Genomic DNA, 18,554 nt, shown 5'->3' with positions numbered 1-18,554 from the left:
AAAATAAATTTATAACCTTGAGGAAATCAAAGATTTCTTAAACAGGACACAAATAGCACTAACCGTAAATTAAAGCAATAATAAATTTGGCCTCTTTAAAAATAAGAAATTCTCGGGCTTCCCTGGTGGCGCAGTGGTTGGGAGTCCGCCTGCCGATGCAGGGGACAGGGTTCGCGCCCCGGTCCGGGAGGGTACCACATGCCGCGGAGCGGCTGGGCCTGTGGGCCATGGCCGCTGAGCCTGCGCGTCTGGAGCCTGTGCTCCGCAATGGGAGAGGCCACGACAGTGAGAGGCCTGCGTACCGCCAAAAAAAAAATAAAAAAGAAATTCTCTTTATGGAAAGATACTATTAAAAAGTGAAAAGACAAGACACAGATCAGGAGATATTTGCAAGTTACATATCCAAAAAAGGACTTTTATCCATAATTCAAATTAGGTACATTTTGCTAATTTTCAAGATTTTCATTGTAAAACATGTAACTATGTGTTAAAAAGGATCTTTGCCTTAATTTGGCCGATCTAAAAAAGATATCAAGGTAAGATAATGGTATATATAACAATGGGTTTTAAATCAATGAATTCTTACACATTGGAAATTATTAATCTAAATTCTGTATTTTTGTAAAATCCAGCATACTTATTTACAATTTAATATAGAACCCATTAATGTTAAAATTTTATTATTTAGTTTTATTGTCTGTTAAATTAACTAAAATGCTAAATCCAGTTATTTTATTACCTAAATACATGAAATCTAATGTGCCAAAAGATTCATATGGATACATTTTTTAGGGTAAAATTTAATCCTATATATTATGTTCTGATAACTTATTAGGGTCATGTGAGATTAAGTTAGTTTTACATATAAAAACATAATTAAAATTAAACAAAAAAACTCTTAGAAAATTCAGTCCAGTAATGCTAAGAGCCTGATGCAATGTCACATAATTTTAATGAGTGGACTTATTTATTTTCAAATATATATACACATATATATATTTGTGAACAATTTGTATATAACTGTTATTTAAAGATCTAATTTTAAAATTTTGACTTCAAAATGTTTGAACTTTTATTATTATATTATGCCTGGGCTTTATCTTTCCTTATCAGTAAATACTAATATTTTAGAACTGGGTATTTATCATATACAATTTATTGTGATTTCAAACTTTATTGACTTTCTTTTGAATTCCAGTTGGCTTTGGTATACTTGAGATTATTTTAGAGAACTAATTTTTAAACCTCAAAACTCTAGAAGTTGTACTACTTTTATATAATACTCATTTCTTCTATTTACCCAATTTTGAAAAATTGATAAGAAGACTTCTGTGACAGCTGTAACATAAAACGTTTTTATTTTGTTACTGTTGAATTCACACTGTCAATTTTAATGAATCCTACCCAATTAAAATGGTGTGCATATTTTTGAGTCCATAATCAATATAATCAATTATATTTTACATAATTGCATAGATATAATTTTATCTCAGTATGTTGGGGGATTAATGCATTTTTCTAATATGTTGCAGAATTGCGAGAAGCTGGAGAATAATTTTGATGACATCAAGCACACGACTCTTGGTGAACGAGGAGCTCTCCGAGAAGCAATGAGGTAAGTCTGGGTCACCATAGCAACAGTCACAGATGTGGTAAAGAAAAAGTCATTCTTCATTATTGGGGGAACAAATGAGTTCATTGCCACCATTCAGCTCTGTTCTCTAAGGTATTAATTTGTCAGTGGAGAGACTTCCCTTGAGGCTGTACTTTGGTTTTGAAGCTGCATAAATGTTAAGCCTCAGTGCACAGTAAAAAATGTAAATGTTTAATTTGTTACTTAAAATGCTTAAGGGGTGTCTTGTTTTATATTTATACTAAACTGTGTGATTGAATGGAAATGTTGTTCATCTACATTCTGCCTGTATAAAAAAATAAATAGTACAATGGTGTTTTAACTGAGTAGTATTTTCTCCTAATTAATATTTAACTAAAATATTTTATAGGATTATACCATTGTATTTTTAAACTGATACACGTTTTCATACTATTATAAAGCATACAGATTAACTTTTTTTCAAATACAGCAGTCTATAATGAACCTGATGGGTTTTCTTTTTCTTCCTTTTTAACATTACTATTTCTGAATATTTTTCTGAAATCTCCCTAAACTTAATACCTTTTTAATAACTTTTAGGAAGCAGTCTTTAAATCCATCTGATCAGAATCAATGAAGGCTTTTACTAGGCATTGAAAATGTGTGAAGAATAAAACTTAGCATCCTTACAGCTGGAGAAACGACAACAAATGATGTTAATCTTAAAAGTTCTGAGCTTGAACCTTTGAGTGGGATAATTTCCAGTATATTTGTACAGAAATAGTATATTTGCCTTGATTTAGCCTGTGAAACTAAAATTGATTTTTAAAATATATCTGCTTCTATCCATGCTCATTTTTTAAGGGCTTAAATTAAGGCTAAAGAAAAAATTTTAAATAGGAGAAAGGATAAACCTGTGAAGCTCCCTAGAAGGGTATTTTGGGCACAATTTTGTTATTGCTGGCACACAGTTACCATATACTTTAGGCTAGAAGCTGCTCTCATTTAGTGACCTCCCTTTTACCATGCAAGCAGCAGGGGAAAGTAATTAAATTTAATAGAAGCTGCCCTCATTTTGAAGCCACTTCTATTTAAAACCACAGGGGGAGGTAATTAAATTTAATGGAAACAGTAGCTTCTACACAAAGATACATGGTACTTCTATATGGATGATTATGATGTCACAAAAAGAGGAATAATATATTACTAGTATTGAGAAATTACCAGCTGGAGCAAGTGAGCCTATTTTATTGTTAATGTCTTTACTAATAAAAAAGAGGGAAAAATAAAACTGAGTCCACAATAGAGAGTTTGTATCTATATACAATGCAAGTGGACATTCTCAGAAAGTAAAAGTTATTGAAAATAGTCGTAAATTTAAAATAAAGAGTAAAATGTATTGTGGAAAAGGCCAATGCAGAAGTTATGACTGAACTGCTGTTTTTCAATATATTCTTTATCCTCTACCTGAAACTACCACAGGTATAAATTGAAAACATCATTTTTGTAAATGTTTATTGTAATAACTTTGAATATGTTAAGCATAACATCAATATTTATTTAGAACTGTACAGTTATTCTCTGTATTTTTATATCTATTCAGTTTGAAGTAAACCCATAGACCCAAAGGAAGACAAAGAGAATGCCAGCTCTGAAGCTTTGAATAAAAGGCCAAAAACATAGAAAGAATTGCAAAGGGGCAATGTGAATGAAAATGGGTGTGAGTGAGGGAAATACAATGAACAAGGGAAGGATGTAATTAGTATAGAAAATTCATCATCAAGAAAAAAACAAATTGAATTATGGGAGAACTGTGTTGGAAGAGATTATAAAATTCTGCCAAATTTTGTAATACTTGCCATCTTTGAAAATTCTGCTTTTCAAAAAGTAGAGATGAATTAATGAGAAAAACAAGTATTACCTGATTGGAGTAACCTCTCAACCATCCATGCTATGAGATAAAGCAATAGGCTAGATAATTTAAATCAGCATTTAATCATATGGCTGTGTAATGTACTTTGTTTACATTGGCAGATATTTTACACATACACACACACACTCATAATCTTTAGATTCACTAAACACAACTAAATAATCTTGTTACCAAAAGCATTCAACAGTTTAGTGTACTGTGGGCCTAGCACTTTTTAAAAAACTTCTGGTTTTTGCCTTTAGAAAATACAGCAGGAGCTCATTCTTTATATGTGAGACTATGGAAGCATATAAACAAAAAGTTATAATGTTATGTGACTAATAGTATAAAAGGAGAATGCATCAAGGGGCAAAAATTAATTGTTCTCTCATCTATGATCATTTTTATTGTCTTACATGAAGAGTGTCAAATCAAAAAATACCATGGAGAGGATAAGAAATTTGATATAGGCCTTGAATATGGCCAGTTTTACAGGTAGAGGGAAAGGTATTGAACAAAGGGGCAAGATGTATTTCAAGAACAGTAAAGTGGTCTGACGTAGAGCAAATTTTTTTCAAGTTTTTTTTTTTTTTTTTTTTTACAGTAAAGGTAGTTTTTTTAATATTACGTATCTCCAGCAAATAGTAAAGAGGTTATTATTGCTGTTTGTCAAATCACAAAGTATCTTTATGGTGTTTTTGTATGTATTTGTTTGTGTGTAACTTTTCTTTCTTTCTTTTTTTTTTTTTTCATTTTAACATCTTTATTGGAGTATAATTGCTTTACAATGGTATGTTAGTTTCAGCTTCACAACAAAATGAATCAGTTATATATATACATATGTTCTCATATCTCTTCCCGCTTGCGTCTCCCTCCCTCCCACCCTCCCTATCCCACCCCTCCAGGCGGTCACAAAGCACCGAGCTGATCTCCCTGTGCTATGCGGCTGCTTCCCACTAGCTATCTACCTTGCGTTTGGTAGTGTATATATGTCTATGCCTCTCTCTCGCTTTGTCACCGTTTACCCTTCCCCCTCCCCATAGCCTCAAGTCCATTCTCTAGTAAGTCTGTGTCTTTATTCCTGTTTCACCCCTAGGTTTTTCATGACATTTTTTTTTCTTAAATTCCATATATATGTGTTAACATATGGTATTTGTCTCTCTCTTTCTGACTTACTTCACTCTGTATGACAGACTCTAGGTCTATCCACCTCATTACAAAGCTTTTTTGAATGTATGTTTTCCTGCAAAACTCACATAGGCAGAATTATTTGGTCAGTAATATCTCTCCTTATATACCAAGAATCCTTGGGTATAAATAAAGCAGTACGAGGTTGGCAGGGATGGTGGGAACTATTCAGAATTTCAGGGTGTGAGAGGGGGCAGTGGGAGACAAATATGAATAATTTGCCAACAATTTCAGTTAGTTCAGGGGCTGGTCTCAGGAGGCTTGTTGGAAATGTGTTTGTTACCATATTCTAGAGGTCAGTTACATAGAGTCTAGCTTGCCAGGATAGATACTTTAAATTACTTCAAGGAGTGATTGTGGTTTTTAAGGAAGGGTGACAGGATTAAATATATTGATAAAACTATGAAGATTATTTTACAGCTTTTTAGAATTCTAATAGGGTAAGAAAATACAATGTGGGGATAGATACAATCATTCATTTATTTAATAAACATTTATTGTGTTTCTGTAATACACCAGGTAATGGGGTTACAGATATGAATAAGGGAATCTCTGCCCTCAAGGGGCTAATGGCCTAGTTGGGGAGACAGATACAAAAATCAAATGCCTGATGTGAAGACTCAGAGCCTCAGCACTTGAGTTGTTTCCCTGATCCCAAAAATGACATGGCATTTTTTCTCTTGGTCCATGGGCATGACATAGCTTGGCTATTGAACATTCTTTTTTTCTCACTAACTTAACCTCTGCAGCAGCCCTCAGGTGGCTCTGGGCACCCGCAGTGGTACCCTCCTCCTGAGTTTGTCTGTAGTCTGGAGAAGGTGGAGCAAAACTGGACTGAATCTGAAGAGTGACATTGTGTGGCTGCCTTGGTTGGGCCTTATCATCAAGTTGGGTATTACCTCCTCATTTATTAAGGTTCTACTACTGCTATGAGCTTAGAACAAAAAAGAGAGGTCTCTGCCCTTACTCAGTTCTCTGTCATCTCATCCAATCCCTGTTCGTGGGCAGTCTTTGCCAAGCAATCTTGGGCCTGTTCTTTCATCAGTGTCCCAGCTCAGGAATCATTTTAGACCCCTCCGGTGCTTCTTCCTGATCCCAGATGTGAGGATCTAATCCTGGATGTGAGAACCTGTGGCCGGCTATTTAAAACGTGTAAGGGGATACAGCCTACTCTGGAATGTGCTGGCTAAATGAAACAAGTATTTTATTAGGTTTTAACTCATACCCAGACTGGGAAAAAATAATTCAAAAGTTTGTTTTGGCAGTAGAGTAGAGGGTACAGTGGAGGGAATGAGAGATGTAGAGAAATCAGTGACCCCACTAAGATAAAGGTAGAAGGGTATAGAGGTCAACAGAGGAGAGTGTGTTTGAGAAATTTAGAAATATTTAGAAGGTAGATCTGATGAGACTCTGTGACTTAATAGCCTCAATATATTAAAAACTTGATTTAATCTCTGTTGCTCTGTTTAAAACCTTTTAAAGTTTTCTTATGCTTTCAGAATAAAGTCTAATTTTTGTGTGTATCCTACTAGATAGTAAATCTCATGAGGGTAGGAGGATTGCTATTTTGCTCTCCTTTGTATTCTTAGCCTTACCATAGTATTAGCATATTAGGTACATAATAATTATTTGTTGAATTATTGATAAAGATAAAAAATAAGAAGGACATTTATCAAGGGCAAGTCAAAAAAATTTTTTTGACTTTGTATTCAACTTTTTTTCCCTTCCAGTTTTATTGAGATATAATTGACATACAGCACTGTGTAAGTTTAAACTCAAATGTTTTTATTTTGAGTATTTGGATATACATTAATTGAGATAGGGAAAGAGAAAAGAAGAGGAGGATTAAGTAAGATGATTTTAGTTTTCAGATGAATTTGAGATAGCTATGGTAAACTCATGTGTAAATTTGCAGTAGGCAAAGGAAAATACAACTCTGCAACTCAGGAAAAAGACTGGAGGTTGCAGCCTGGGATTTGTTAAGTATATTTATATTTGTAGCCATGGGAAAGCATCTGATTTCGAATGATAGTGCCTGGAATCAGAAAGGAGAATCTAACCAGATGCCTAAGAAAATACTTGGTTTAGGAAAATGTGTGTCAGAGAGAAACATATTTTGGGATTTAAACTTTTTTTTCCGGTACGTGGGCCTCTCACTGTTGTGGCCTCTCCCGTTGCGGAGCACAGGCTCCGGACGCGCAGGCTCAGCAGCCATGGCTCACGGGCCCAGCCGCTCCGCGGCATGTGGGACCTTCCCGGACCGGGGCACGAACCTGTGTCCCCTGCACCAGCAGGCGTACTCTCAACCACTGCGCCACCAGGGAAGCCCGGGATTTAAACATTTTAAATAACTTTCTCCAACAGAATAAATTGGGACTCTGATATGGTGTGTCTGAGCACTTGAACTGTGGCTAGTGTAACTGAAGAACTGAATGTTTAATTTTATTTAATTTTTATTAATTTAAATGTAAATTGTTGCATGTGGTTAGTGGCTATGGTTTGGACAGCATCGCCCCAGAGGGATGTTTTTGAGTTGCTAACATGACATTCACCTTTCTCTCACTGATGGAATTATCATCAAAGGAGAGTCTAGGGTAAGGATAAACCACGTTCACACACATCACACATACACATCATGCACACTCTCAAAAAATGAAGAGTAAAACTGAAATCAGAACATAGTAATGGATATAAAACCAAAATTAACAAATATGATATGGAGGAGACAAGGTGACTATTATTTTCTAAAGACATGACTTGTATGTAGAAATCTCTATGGAATTAACGACAAAAACACTCTAGAAATTAATAAAAGAATTTAGTAATATGGTCAGTTTTAAGATAAAGATGGAAATTTGTGAACTTTACTGTGTATTACCTATTCTATGAAGATCCTATGAGGTAGTTATATTAGAGTACCCCAATCATCCAGGACATGTTGAATTGCTCGGCAAATGGTATAAGAGACAGTTGTTTTGCTGTTTAGAAAAAAGAAATCATCTTATATTTTCACCTCACGGGTATTAAAGGAAGTTTCGTGTATATTAAAGAGCTAAAATAAATAAATGAGACAGCCACAGTCCAATAAACTATGAAAGTGACTATCTCTGAGGTTTAGATGGGGAAAGAGATAATAATCCAAACAGTAGTTGAGGAAATAACTAAGCTTTGACTGCATTAAAAAAGCTTCTGGGGCTTCCCTGGTGGTGCAGTGGTTGGGAGTCCACCTGCCGATTCAGGGGACACGGGTTCGTGCCCCGTTCCGGGAAGATCCCACATGCCGCGGAGCGGCTGGGCCCGTGAGCCATGGCCGCTGAGCCTGTGCGTCCGGAGCCTGTGCTCCGCAACGGGAGAGGCCACAGCAGTGAGACGCCCGCGTAACGCAAAAAAAAAAAGCTTCTGTATATCGAAAAAAATCACAAAATTTGAAGACAACATCAGTGTTCTGTATTGCCATGTGTGTAAGAGATGCAAAAAAATTTAGGAACTTAGTGGTTAATTGGCAAAGTATGATTAAGAAACCCTTAAATATTCAACTCTAATGGCAAGCAAAATATAAATTACATAAAAAGTACTAATTCTTGGTTATTGACGTTACTGCAGTTCAGCGAGGAGGAGATTTTTGAGTGCTGGAGATGGAATGGTAAGAGCCATTGTCCCATTCTCAGAGATCAAGAGCAATTGAAATTACTTTTACATTTAAGGAAGGGAGTGTACCAATAAGTACTAAGAACCTTGAAACAAACATACCCCTTTTCATATAAATTTAACTTCATGAAATATACTATGCACAAGACATAGACATTATGGACAATCTGAAACTGTTTCTCAAATTATAGAATATAACAGTAAACAAATTGAGTAGAATCTAATTGTCTACTATTAAGGAAATAATAAGAAAATGAAGTTTCTAGAATATAAAATAATATATATGGTATATCAATAAATATATATACATAATGGTAAATTGTGGCATATTTAGTTATATCTGGATATTAAAATGATCTTTAACACAGTGTTTTTGGGTGACACGAGTATCATCATGTTCACTGAAAAATACCAGGAAACAAAATTACATGTAGAACATGATCTCCATTGAATATAAAGAATAAAGAGAAAAAAGATAGGAATAAAATACAGCAAAATATATTATATCTGAATGGTGGGCTTACACATTTCTCAGGCTTATAATTTTCTGTTCTAAATTTTCTATAATGGGAGCATATTATGAATGATTAGAAAAATAATGAGGTACGTAGGCGCGGACCGGCGTGTTCTTGTGATTAGAGAGCGGGACGTTCGGCTTGCGAGCGGGAACCTCTGAGTCGTGCACGGAGAAAGAACGATTTAATAATGGGTGATGTTGAGAAGGGCAAGAAGATTTTTGTTCAGAAGTGTGCCCAGTGCCATACTGTGGAAAAGGGAGGCAAGCACAAGACCGGGCCAAATCTCCGTGTTCTGTTTGGGCGAAAGGCAGGACAGGCTGTCGGAGTCTCTTACACAGATGCCAACAAGAACGAAGGCATCACCTCTGGGGAGAGGAGACGCTGATGGAGTATGTGGAGAATCCCAAGAAGTACATCTCTGGAACAAAAATGATCTTTGCTGGCATTAAGAAGAAGGGAGAAAGGGCAGACTTGATAGCTTATCTCAAGAAAGCTACTAATGAGTTATAGTTGGCCACTGCCTTATTTATTATGAAACAAATGTCTCATGACTTTTTATGTGTACCATATTTAAATTGATCTCATACACTAGAATTCAGATCATGAATGGCTGATGTAATATTTCTGTCCTGATTTAAATAAGATTGGCTTGTGGCTAAATAAATATGGTCAGCTTTTTGAATTTTGATAGTAATTCTGGTTCAACAAGTACTATCACTGTTTTCCCTTTCTAAAGAGATGATTAAACTTGAATAAGGAATGTTAAACTTTTCAGGGATATGGTGAATGCCTTCTCAAACCCTATAGGAGATTGGTTTTATATTTAGATTTCTATAACTGGTTATATTAATATATTTAAATATTGAGAAGCTCCCTTCACTGTCTCATAGACCAGCAAGAGTCACCTGTGTTTCAAGTTGTGTTCATTCGCCCGTTAAGGCAAGGGCTGAAGATACACTGACAATGTCCACTTTCCCTTTTTGGTCTTAACTATGCCAATTTAATTAAAATTCTCCATCTAAAAAAAATAAAAGAAAAAAAGAAAAATAATGAAGTAAGAAGCAAAAATGGGAAGAATAAAATAAGATACAAAATCTTGGATAAGTGGCAAAAATCAGATTTTAGACTCCAACTGTGATTTTAGATAAATTAGTCTTTTTTAGTCTTTTTTATAAGATAGGATTAAAAGCTTAATAGGATTGATATGAAGAACAACAATAATGTAGGAGAGAATGCTTTGTAATTTATGAAACTAAGAAGATACAAAGTATTACAATGTTTGTATACATTATTTCCATTGAATGGTGTATAGTGCTTATTTCAAATAAATTACATATGTCATACATAATGGAATTGACTGGAAAACTTCGGTGTGGTCTTAGAATGTAGAATGCCAGAGGGAATATTTTTTATCTAACTTATAGAGTCCATTGTAGTTCCATGGCTGTGTGGAAATACTGTACAGGATTTCTGAAAATGATGACATGAAAAAATTTCAAGGACAGAAAAAAATGTATCATCTCCAGGTGAAATCTCTGTCTATAGTATGATAATAGTGAATTTAGAGGTGAAACTCTCAATTTCTTTTCATTTTTTCCCCTTATCTCTGCCAGTTCAACCCTCTTATCATACCAAAGTGATTTGATTACTGTATTATATTTTGCACCTGTCATAGTCCCTGTAATCATTTCTAAACATCAAGGGGAAAAGTGGGACCTTTTTAAAAAACGTTGTGTCTCTTTGTCACCTTTTTACTTCCCAAGGCAGTAGTGGGCCATGTGTAGTAGAAATAATGAAATTGGACGGTACTTCAGTTGAATAACTTAAGAAAATGGGGTGTCAAAATCTGAAAGAAAAGTTACATATAGAATATAGTTCATTAAGAAAAAAATGTAAAAAACTATATGAAGCTTTCTGATAATGACTTAATACACAAAAATATAGATTGGTGAGATCTGTGAATATACCTCTATGGTAAGAATATAAATTACATTTTAGAGTAAGACATAGCCAATTAAGGGTTAGTATTTTATTTGTAGAGCCATACATATTCAGTGAGAGCTGTTACATTTGGTGATTATTCTAAAGATAAACTACCAGGGCATTATATCTCTGAAATCTATTCCTTTTTGCTCAGCTTTGTCACGTGTTAGGAATTCTGTCACTAGATGGTGATGTTGAGTTGCACATTTTATGTTCTTGGCTTTTTTTCTGGTGCGTGTAATAGTAATTGTAGGTGTACCATAAACCCAGCTATGTATCCAGAGTTAAAACTGAAAGTATAACTATGTAAATTAGGAAAATAATTTTAAGGGATACAGTACATTTTAAATATCATTTAAGTTGAAAGGTAAAAATCCTTTAAAGCTATTGCTTTACTTTAGACTTTGAGAGGTAGAAGGAATATAAATAGCAATCTAAACTTTTCATTGAAAGAGTGAGGTCTGAAGAGGGATTCAAAGACATTAAAAAGAAGTATTAAAAAAAAAAAAAAAGAAGTATTTTTCAGTTTTTCCTTCTAGATGTGTTAGTTTATAAAGTACAACTTTAATTTCATTCCTCTGTTAATATCTAGTGGTACTGAGGCTGTTTGCCATCTGATCTAAGGGATGTGTTACTCCTGGTACCTACATATTGTTTTAGTTGCTTATTGTTTTAGTTATATTAATTTTGCATCCCTTGCTAAGCATAATGGTTAAACTACACTGGTATTTCTTTAACTGGTACTTCTACATGAATTGAAGTAAAAGACTGTCTCTATGAGTAATTTGGCCATCTGAATAAGACTTGAAGATAAGAATATTATCACTATCCTACTTAACTTTACACTTGTAGATAAGTTTGTGTGTGTATGTGTATATATATATTATATGCAGAAATGTGTGTTTGTATATATATATATGTCCATATATATGTACTCTATCTCTATTAATTTCTATCTTTATTTCTATCTCTATATGAATCTCCCTGTCCCAGTCAAGGAAATCTTGCAGTTTGACAGCATTTGAAGTTTGGAGATCCATTTGCTTTTTAGACATATCTGTTAGAATTACAGTTTTATGCACAACTTTCAATGAAATTCTTTTATGATGGTAAAAAAAGATGAGGGGGAAGAGAAGGCAACCTAAATAGTTATGAATAGTGAATTGAATAAGTAGTTTAGAAAACAAATCTAAGGCATGAGAAAATTTGAAGTGGTGCTGAAGAGAAGTATAAAATAAATAAAATGAGAAATTATTAAAATATTTCTAATGAAATCAGCAGGTTGTTTAATGGTATGAAAAGTAAACACAAATTGTTTAAAATCCTGAATGTTATATAATGATCAGTGATTACATATTCAATATTAGTAACATATTTTTGTTTTCAAAGTTTACAAAAATAAAGGTAATTATAAATGCCCATGTGTGTGTATGTGTGTTTTAACTACATGCAAAGTTTGACCTGTGAAATTGGATGCAGAAGCAATGTGTAAGCTTTCTATTTTAATCATATTTCTTGATCCTATAATAATTATATTTCTGCAAGTTTTTTTTTTTCGCTAAATGGATCAGCAGGAATCTCTGGAAGACACACCCTACCCTCCGCCCCCATTAAGTAGGTTACAAGAGTATCCTCTTTTCTTCCATGCAGAGGAGAATATCTTGTCTTTATCATTTCTGTTAGAGCGAGGCACACACTCTACTATGCACATAAGCACGTGTCTATGGTTTCTGTCACCTAACATAGAAAGAGGGCAACCAGGCTGAATATCTTCAAATTTTATAAAATATAAAGACAAAAGCACACCATCACTTTTTCTAGATAATGATGTGATGGAACTACTTTAATAACACTATTGAAATGCAGCTTAGAAAATGTAGGTTAAGCATTAGGAAAATGATTATGTAAAAATATATGTAATTAACTGCATTTGATTATATATTCTGTGTAATTAAGTTAATGTAATTTGTGTACTATGAATACATATGTATACACACAGTTTACACATATGTGTGCAAATGTGCACACATGTATGCACACACACATACATTTGGTATTATCTGTTTACTGCATAACTTAAGAATGTTACTTTCATTCATTTCAGGGATGAGTGAAAGCAAGATTTGTCATTCAGTTTCAAATGGGCCAAAGATAGTTTAATTTTTTCACCATTCAAGGGAGGTAGAAGAAAAGTTCTATATTAATTTTCACTAATGTTTAATAAAACCAAATATATACCTCATACTTGTGGATTATTTATGGATTTGGTAGCAATTGGCATATATGAATTAGGAGCTATGTTAATTTACTGTTTTCCTCTACTTTGAACTTTTTTTTTTTTTAAATTAAGGTATTTATTTATTTTTCGCTGTGTTGGGTCTTCGTTTCTGTGTGAGGGCTTTCTCCAGTTGTGGTGAGCGGGGGCCTCTCCCGTTGCGGAGCACAGGCTCCAGACGCGCAGGCTCAGTAGTTGTGGCACACGGGCTTAGTTGCTTTGTGGCATGTGGGATCTTCCCAGACCAGGGCTCGAACCTGTGTCCCCTGCATTGGCAGGCAGACTCCCAACTACTGTGCCACCAAGGAAGCCCTCTACTTTGAACTTTAATTAGAATTTGAGTGTGAGAAGTGATTGCATACTTATTAATTATAAATTTGGGGAAACAGCAGCACAAGTAAATCAGGCATGACTTGATACAGTTATATACTTATAAAATGCATTACCATATTCATTAATCTGAGCATTGGTTCTTTCAACCTGGTGCCCACTGTGTAACTAGACAATATGTTCTTAAAAGAAATATTTACAGAAAAAAATCAAATTACTATTGTAACTGCTATTTTATGACAACTTGATACATTTAGAACGATAAAACCAAAACAGAAAATATGTATTATTATATTAGAAGTTACTATTTAAAACAACAACATTAGCAACAACATAAATAAATAGTACTTAACTAAGGTAAAAAAAAAATTGCATTTTTCCTTTTGTAGCAAAAGACTGTGGGTTAAAGACTACAGAGAAAGGATACAGCTTTTGTTTTGCTACCAAAGAAAAGTACAGAGCTGTCTTACTCTAGAATGCTTATCATTTTAGATACAGACTTTGAATGAGCAGCTAATAGCTAAAATTATTTAGGAGATAAAAATTGGTACTGTGAGGATTAGCTTTAATTTTAAGTATCCGTAATTGAAGTGCCCCATTATGATTTTAATGTTATGATAATCTTGTTAACAAGCTGTTGTGTATATACTATCATATTTTAATGTAGTTACAAAGCTTAAGTAAACCATAAAGTAAATTGCTTTTTGAATCAGGCTTTTACAAGTGGAAAATTAGTGGTTTACATGTTTTGAATATGTATTTTGTAATTATATTTGGCATTTTCTACAATTTAAGAAGAATAATAGAATGGGTTTATAGATAATTCATTATTGTTTATAAGTACATTGGTATATTTTGTTATTGCTCATTCTAATTAATTTAGGTTCATTCCACATATAACACAACAGCTGATTCTATTTTTTTTCTGTAATAGTCTTCTCTTCTAGAAGATATACATTGCAGTTTAGTTTTTCTATTTACCATTTCTCATATATCAGCACACTACATTTAAAAGAAGATTTCTACCCTTTCTTATCTATTATTTCTACAGGTTATTGTGATGTATACTGAATTCTATCCATCGAGAGTGTTTGTGTTTACTCTATTTTTTGGGAAGAAAAAATGTATCCCATTCTGACAATTGGTGAAGATAGCTAACTGGTTAGATTTACTTTTTCTGAATTTGTTGCTTAAAGAAACAGAACATGGTAATTTGATAGTCTAAAGCAGAAGTAAGCAAACAGTTTATGTAGAAGTCTGGATAGTATCTTCAGCTTTCTGGGTCATATGGTCTCTAATTGGAACTATTCAGTTGTGCTGGTATAGTGCAAATGCACCCACATAGACAATATGTCATCCAACGGGTGTGGCTGCATTGTTGTGGCTGTGTTCTAATGAAATTTTATTTATGGAAGTTGGCAGCCAGCTGGATTTGTCCCATGGGTCATAGTTCACTGACCCCTCGTTAAGAGCAAACTTGACATAAACCAATTAAAATAAATTTCAAAGAATTGTTTGGTACATATATTATGAATTTGTGATTTTCTCTGATTAATAGTAAAAATATTATGAAGCTCTTCCACTGTTATTAATAAGTGTGACTTAGAACATTTACTGAGGTGTCATATCTCCTAGTTTCTGGGCTGTTCCTTGAAACTGAATAAGTTACATTTCCTGGATTACTCATGCAAGTGAACAGGCATGATTAAGAATTAAATTGTCAGTTGCAATTGTAAAGTCACCAATATGCAGGCAACTTGAGGTATCCATGTCAATGCCACTGAATCAGTTAGCATTAATCTGTTATGCTTGTGGTTGAAGAACCATGTACATTATGAAACAGTATAATGTTACTCTCCGGTTTGACACTAGTTAACCACAGTGAGGTACCTATGAAAATTCAACGTTGTGATATAATAGTTTATCAATTATTTTTATAAATGGATGAAGAATCATGGCATCTACTAAAGTACATACATGCTAGCTGATATTTATTGGAAAATATTCATTGTGATGTGTTTTTTGTCCATTTAACTCCTTTATAAGGTTTTGTACCCATGAGACTCTCTGAGGAATTGCCTCTATTTTAAAATTTAATCAATCAATATTTACTTAATAAATCAGTGAATCATGAATAAATATTTTTCTTCTAGTGCACAAAGAAGTTTTTTCTAGGATTCAATGAGAGGCCATATGGGATACTCTGTACTCTTTAAAAAAATGCTCCTGATGTTTAAATTTCAACCTTCCTAATATCTTCCAAGAAACCTTCTAAGAAATTTAGTTAATTTAGTACATGTCCTAACTTTTAGCCCTATAGCTCTTTCCCATTTTAAGGGCCATTACTTTGGCTGGCAAATAGAAGAAATAATAATAGTCATTTTATTTAGAAGTCTTCCATAACGTCAACTTCCATCAAGTTTTAGTGGAAATGGGTGTCTGTCGTTGGACATCATAGGTGATACTTTTAGTTGATATCTGTGCTGTGTTTACAAACCAATTATCCTGCCAGTTTCTCCCTCTATCTTTGAGGAGAGTTTAGAGCAATGTTTCTTTTTTTTTTTTTTTTTTAGATAGGTAAGAAAAATGATTTACAATAAGGTTAAATTACTTACTGGTATTATATTTGTCATTGTCATATTTTTCCTTCATATTTCATTTCTTCCTTCATCCCCTTAGATGTTGCTTATAATTTCATATTCTGTAAGGGAATATTGCTTGAGACATTTCTCACCCAGGGCTAAGAACTATATTGAAATTTAAACAGTTTGGATGAAAAAGCTGTTTGAGGAATCAGATTTTTTCTTTTTAATAGTGAAACAAGGATAAGAAATTTTTTCATTGTAAAGAAATAAATTACTAGTTTTGACATATAATTATAGTTAAATGATTGCATATGAGTAAAATATATTAAATAATTAAAAAGCATTAGGTAGCAAGTTTGAACCAGTTAGAACCATTAATTGAAGCCTGAGAATCATTGCTTAGGTTCGGTCATTCCATTAAAATGAAAGTCTATTTTTATTTGGTAGTAATACAAGACTTGTCTTGCAATTCATATTTCTTCAGGATTATTCTGCTCACTTGAAATTTTTATAGAATTGATTGTTCTTTCAGTATTTCCATCAAAATATTTACCTGCTTTTAAGGGTCATGATAAATATTTTTGTCACATGTATTTCTATAGATGATATAGTTATTCCAGAAAGATATCTTGACTATATCAATACTAATACATACTATTTGCAATCTATAAATATATGAGCAAGCTTAAGATTATCTAAACATGCCAAATTATTGTATACCTCTTATTATTTATTATTTTTATCTGCTTATATATAACAATAAATACATTTTATATATGATGTTGCATAGAAGTATATTTACACAAATTTCCAAACAGTCTATTTAGGATATGAATAAATTCCTTAACTAAGTTTTATATTTTATATCCTCATAAATATGTAACATGGTAGATTATTTGGACTTTATATAATTGAATATTACTCAGCCATAAAAGAATGTAATAATGCCATTTGCAGCAACATGGATAGACCTAGAGATTATCATCCTAAGTGAAGTAAGCCAGACCTGGAAAGACAAATATCATATGATATCACTTATATGTGGAATCTAAAAGGAAAAAAGAGACACAAATGAACTTATTTCCAAAACAGAAAGAGACTCACAGACATAGAAAACAAACTTTCCCAAAGGGGAAAGGGAGGTGGTGGGAGGGATAAATTAGGAATCTGGAATTAACATATACACAGTCTTACACTGGAAAATTAAATGATATAGTAACTCAACTATACTTCAATAAAAAAAATTTTTTTAATAAATAAAAAGAAAAAAGATCATGGATGCATACATCATTATTTTAAATAACAAAAAAGAAAAAAAGACCCAAATAAAAAGATCTATCTGACAAGATTCAGAACAAAGCAAGAATGTCCGCTCTTAACACTCCTTTTTAATACCGTATTGGAAGTCCTAACTAATGCATAAAACAAGAAAAGGAAATAAAAGGTATACAGATTGAGAAGGTAGAAATAAAACTGTATTTGTTCACAGATGACATGATTGTCTATGTGGAAAATCTGAAAAACATTGACAAAAAACCCTCCCGGAATATTGACAAGAAAACCTCCTGATATATAATAAGCATTATATCAAGGTGGCAAGATACATGGTTAATAAACAAAAATCAATTGTTTTTCTCATACCAACAATGAGCAATTGGAATGTGAAATTCAAAACACATTATGATTTACATCAGCAACCCCCAAAATGAAATACTTAGGTATAAATCTAACAAAATATATGTAAGATCTATATGAAGAAAACTATGAAACTCCAATGGACAAAATCAAAGAAAAACTAAATAAATGGAGAGATTCCATGTTCCTTGATAGGAAGTCTCAGTTTTCTTAAGATATCAGTTCTTCCCAAGTTGATCTTTAGCTTCAATACAATCCTAGTCAAAATCCTAGCAAGTTATTTTGTGGATATTGACAAACTGATTCTAAAGTTTATGCAGAGAGGTAAAAGATCCAGAATAGCCAGTACAATATTGAAGGAGAACAAAGTCAGAGAATTTACACTACCCAATTTTAAGATATTCTAGCTACAATATTGTGGTGTAGTATTGGCTATAGAACAGACAGATAAATGGAACAGAATAGGTAGCCCAGAAACAGACCCATACAAATATAGTCAACTCATCTTTGACCAAGGATCAAAGGCAATATGATGGATACTGGATAGTCTTTTCAATAAATGGGGCTGGAACAACTGGACATCCACGTGCATAAAAATGAATATAAACACAGACCTTACAGCCTTCACAAAAATTAACTCAAAGTGGATCATAGACTTAAATGTAGAATGCAAAACTAGAAAATTCCCAGAACATAGGAGAAAACACAGGTGATCTTGAGTCACTGATAACTTTTAAATACAATACCAAGGCATGATCTGTGAAAGAAAGGTTGATAATCTGGACCTCATTAAAATTAAAAATTTTCTCTGCAAAGACACTGCCAACAGAATAAGAAGACAAGTCACATACTGGGAAAATATTTTCAAAATACATATTAGATAAAG

The 18,554-nt window shown here is 33.2% G+C and overlaps 2 protein-coding genes across 3 annotated transcripts in view; both read left to right on the top strand.

The window, feature by feature from the left end:
- The window catches only part of DPYD (dihydropyrimidine dehydrogenase), a 793,614-nt gene that overhangs the window by 110,411 nt on the left and 664,649 nt on the right, over positions 1–18,554 (top strand). For both annotated transcript variants that reach the window (XM_024751225.1, XM_024751226.1), the window contains exon 3: positions 1,533–1,615. In XM_024751225.1, coding sequence (XP_024606993.1) covers positions 1,533–1,615 — 83 coding nt within the window. The remainder of the gene's footprint in view (positions 1–1,532; positions 1,616–18,554) is intronic.
- On the top strand, positions 8,804–9,520 carry LOC112403640 (cytochrome c-like). The gene is given in 2 exon segments (XM_024751227.1): positions 8,804–9,221; positions 9,224–9,520. Coding segments are annotated over 2 exon segments (321 nt in total). The 5' UTR covers positions 8,804–9,047; the 3' UTR covers positions 9,371–9,520.

Source organism: Neophocaena asiaeorientalis, unplaced genomic scaffold, assembly GCF_003031525.2.
Source record: "Neophocaena asiaeorientalis asiaeorientalis breed wild unplaced genomic scaffold, Neophocaena_asiaeorientalis_V1.1 scaffold147, whole genome shotgun sequence".
NCBI classification, from domain to species: Eukaryota; Metazoa; Chordata; class Mammalia; order Artiodactyla; family Phocoenidae; genus Neophocaena; species Neophocaena asiaeorientalis.
This window is presented reverse-complemented; position numbering and strand designations above follow the sequence as displayed.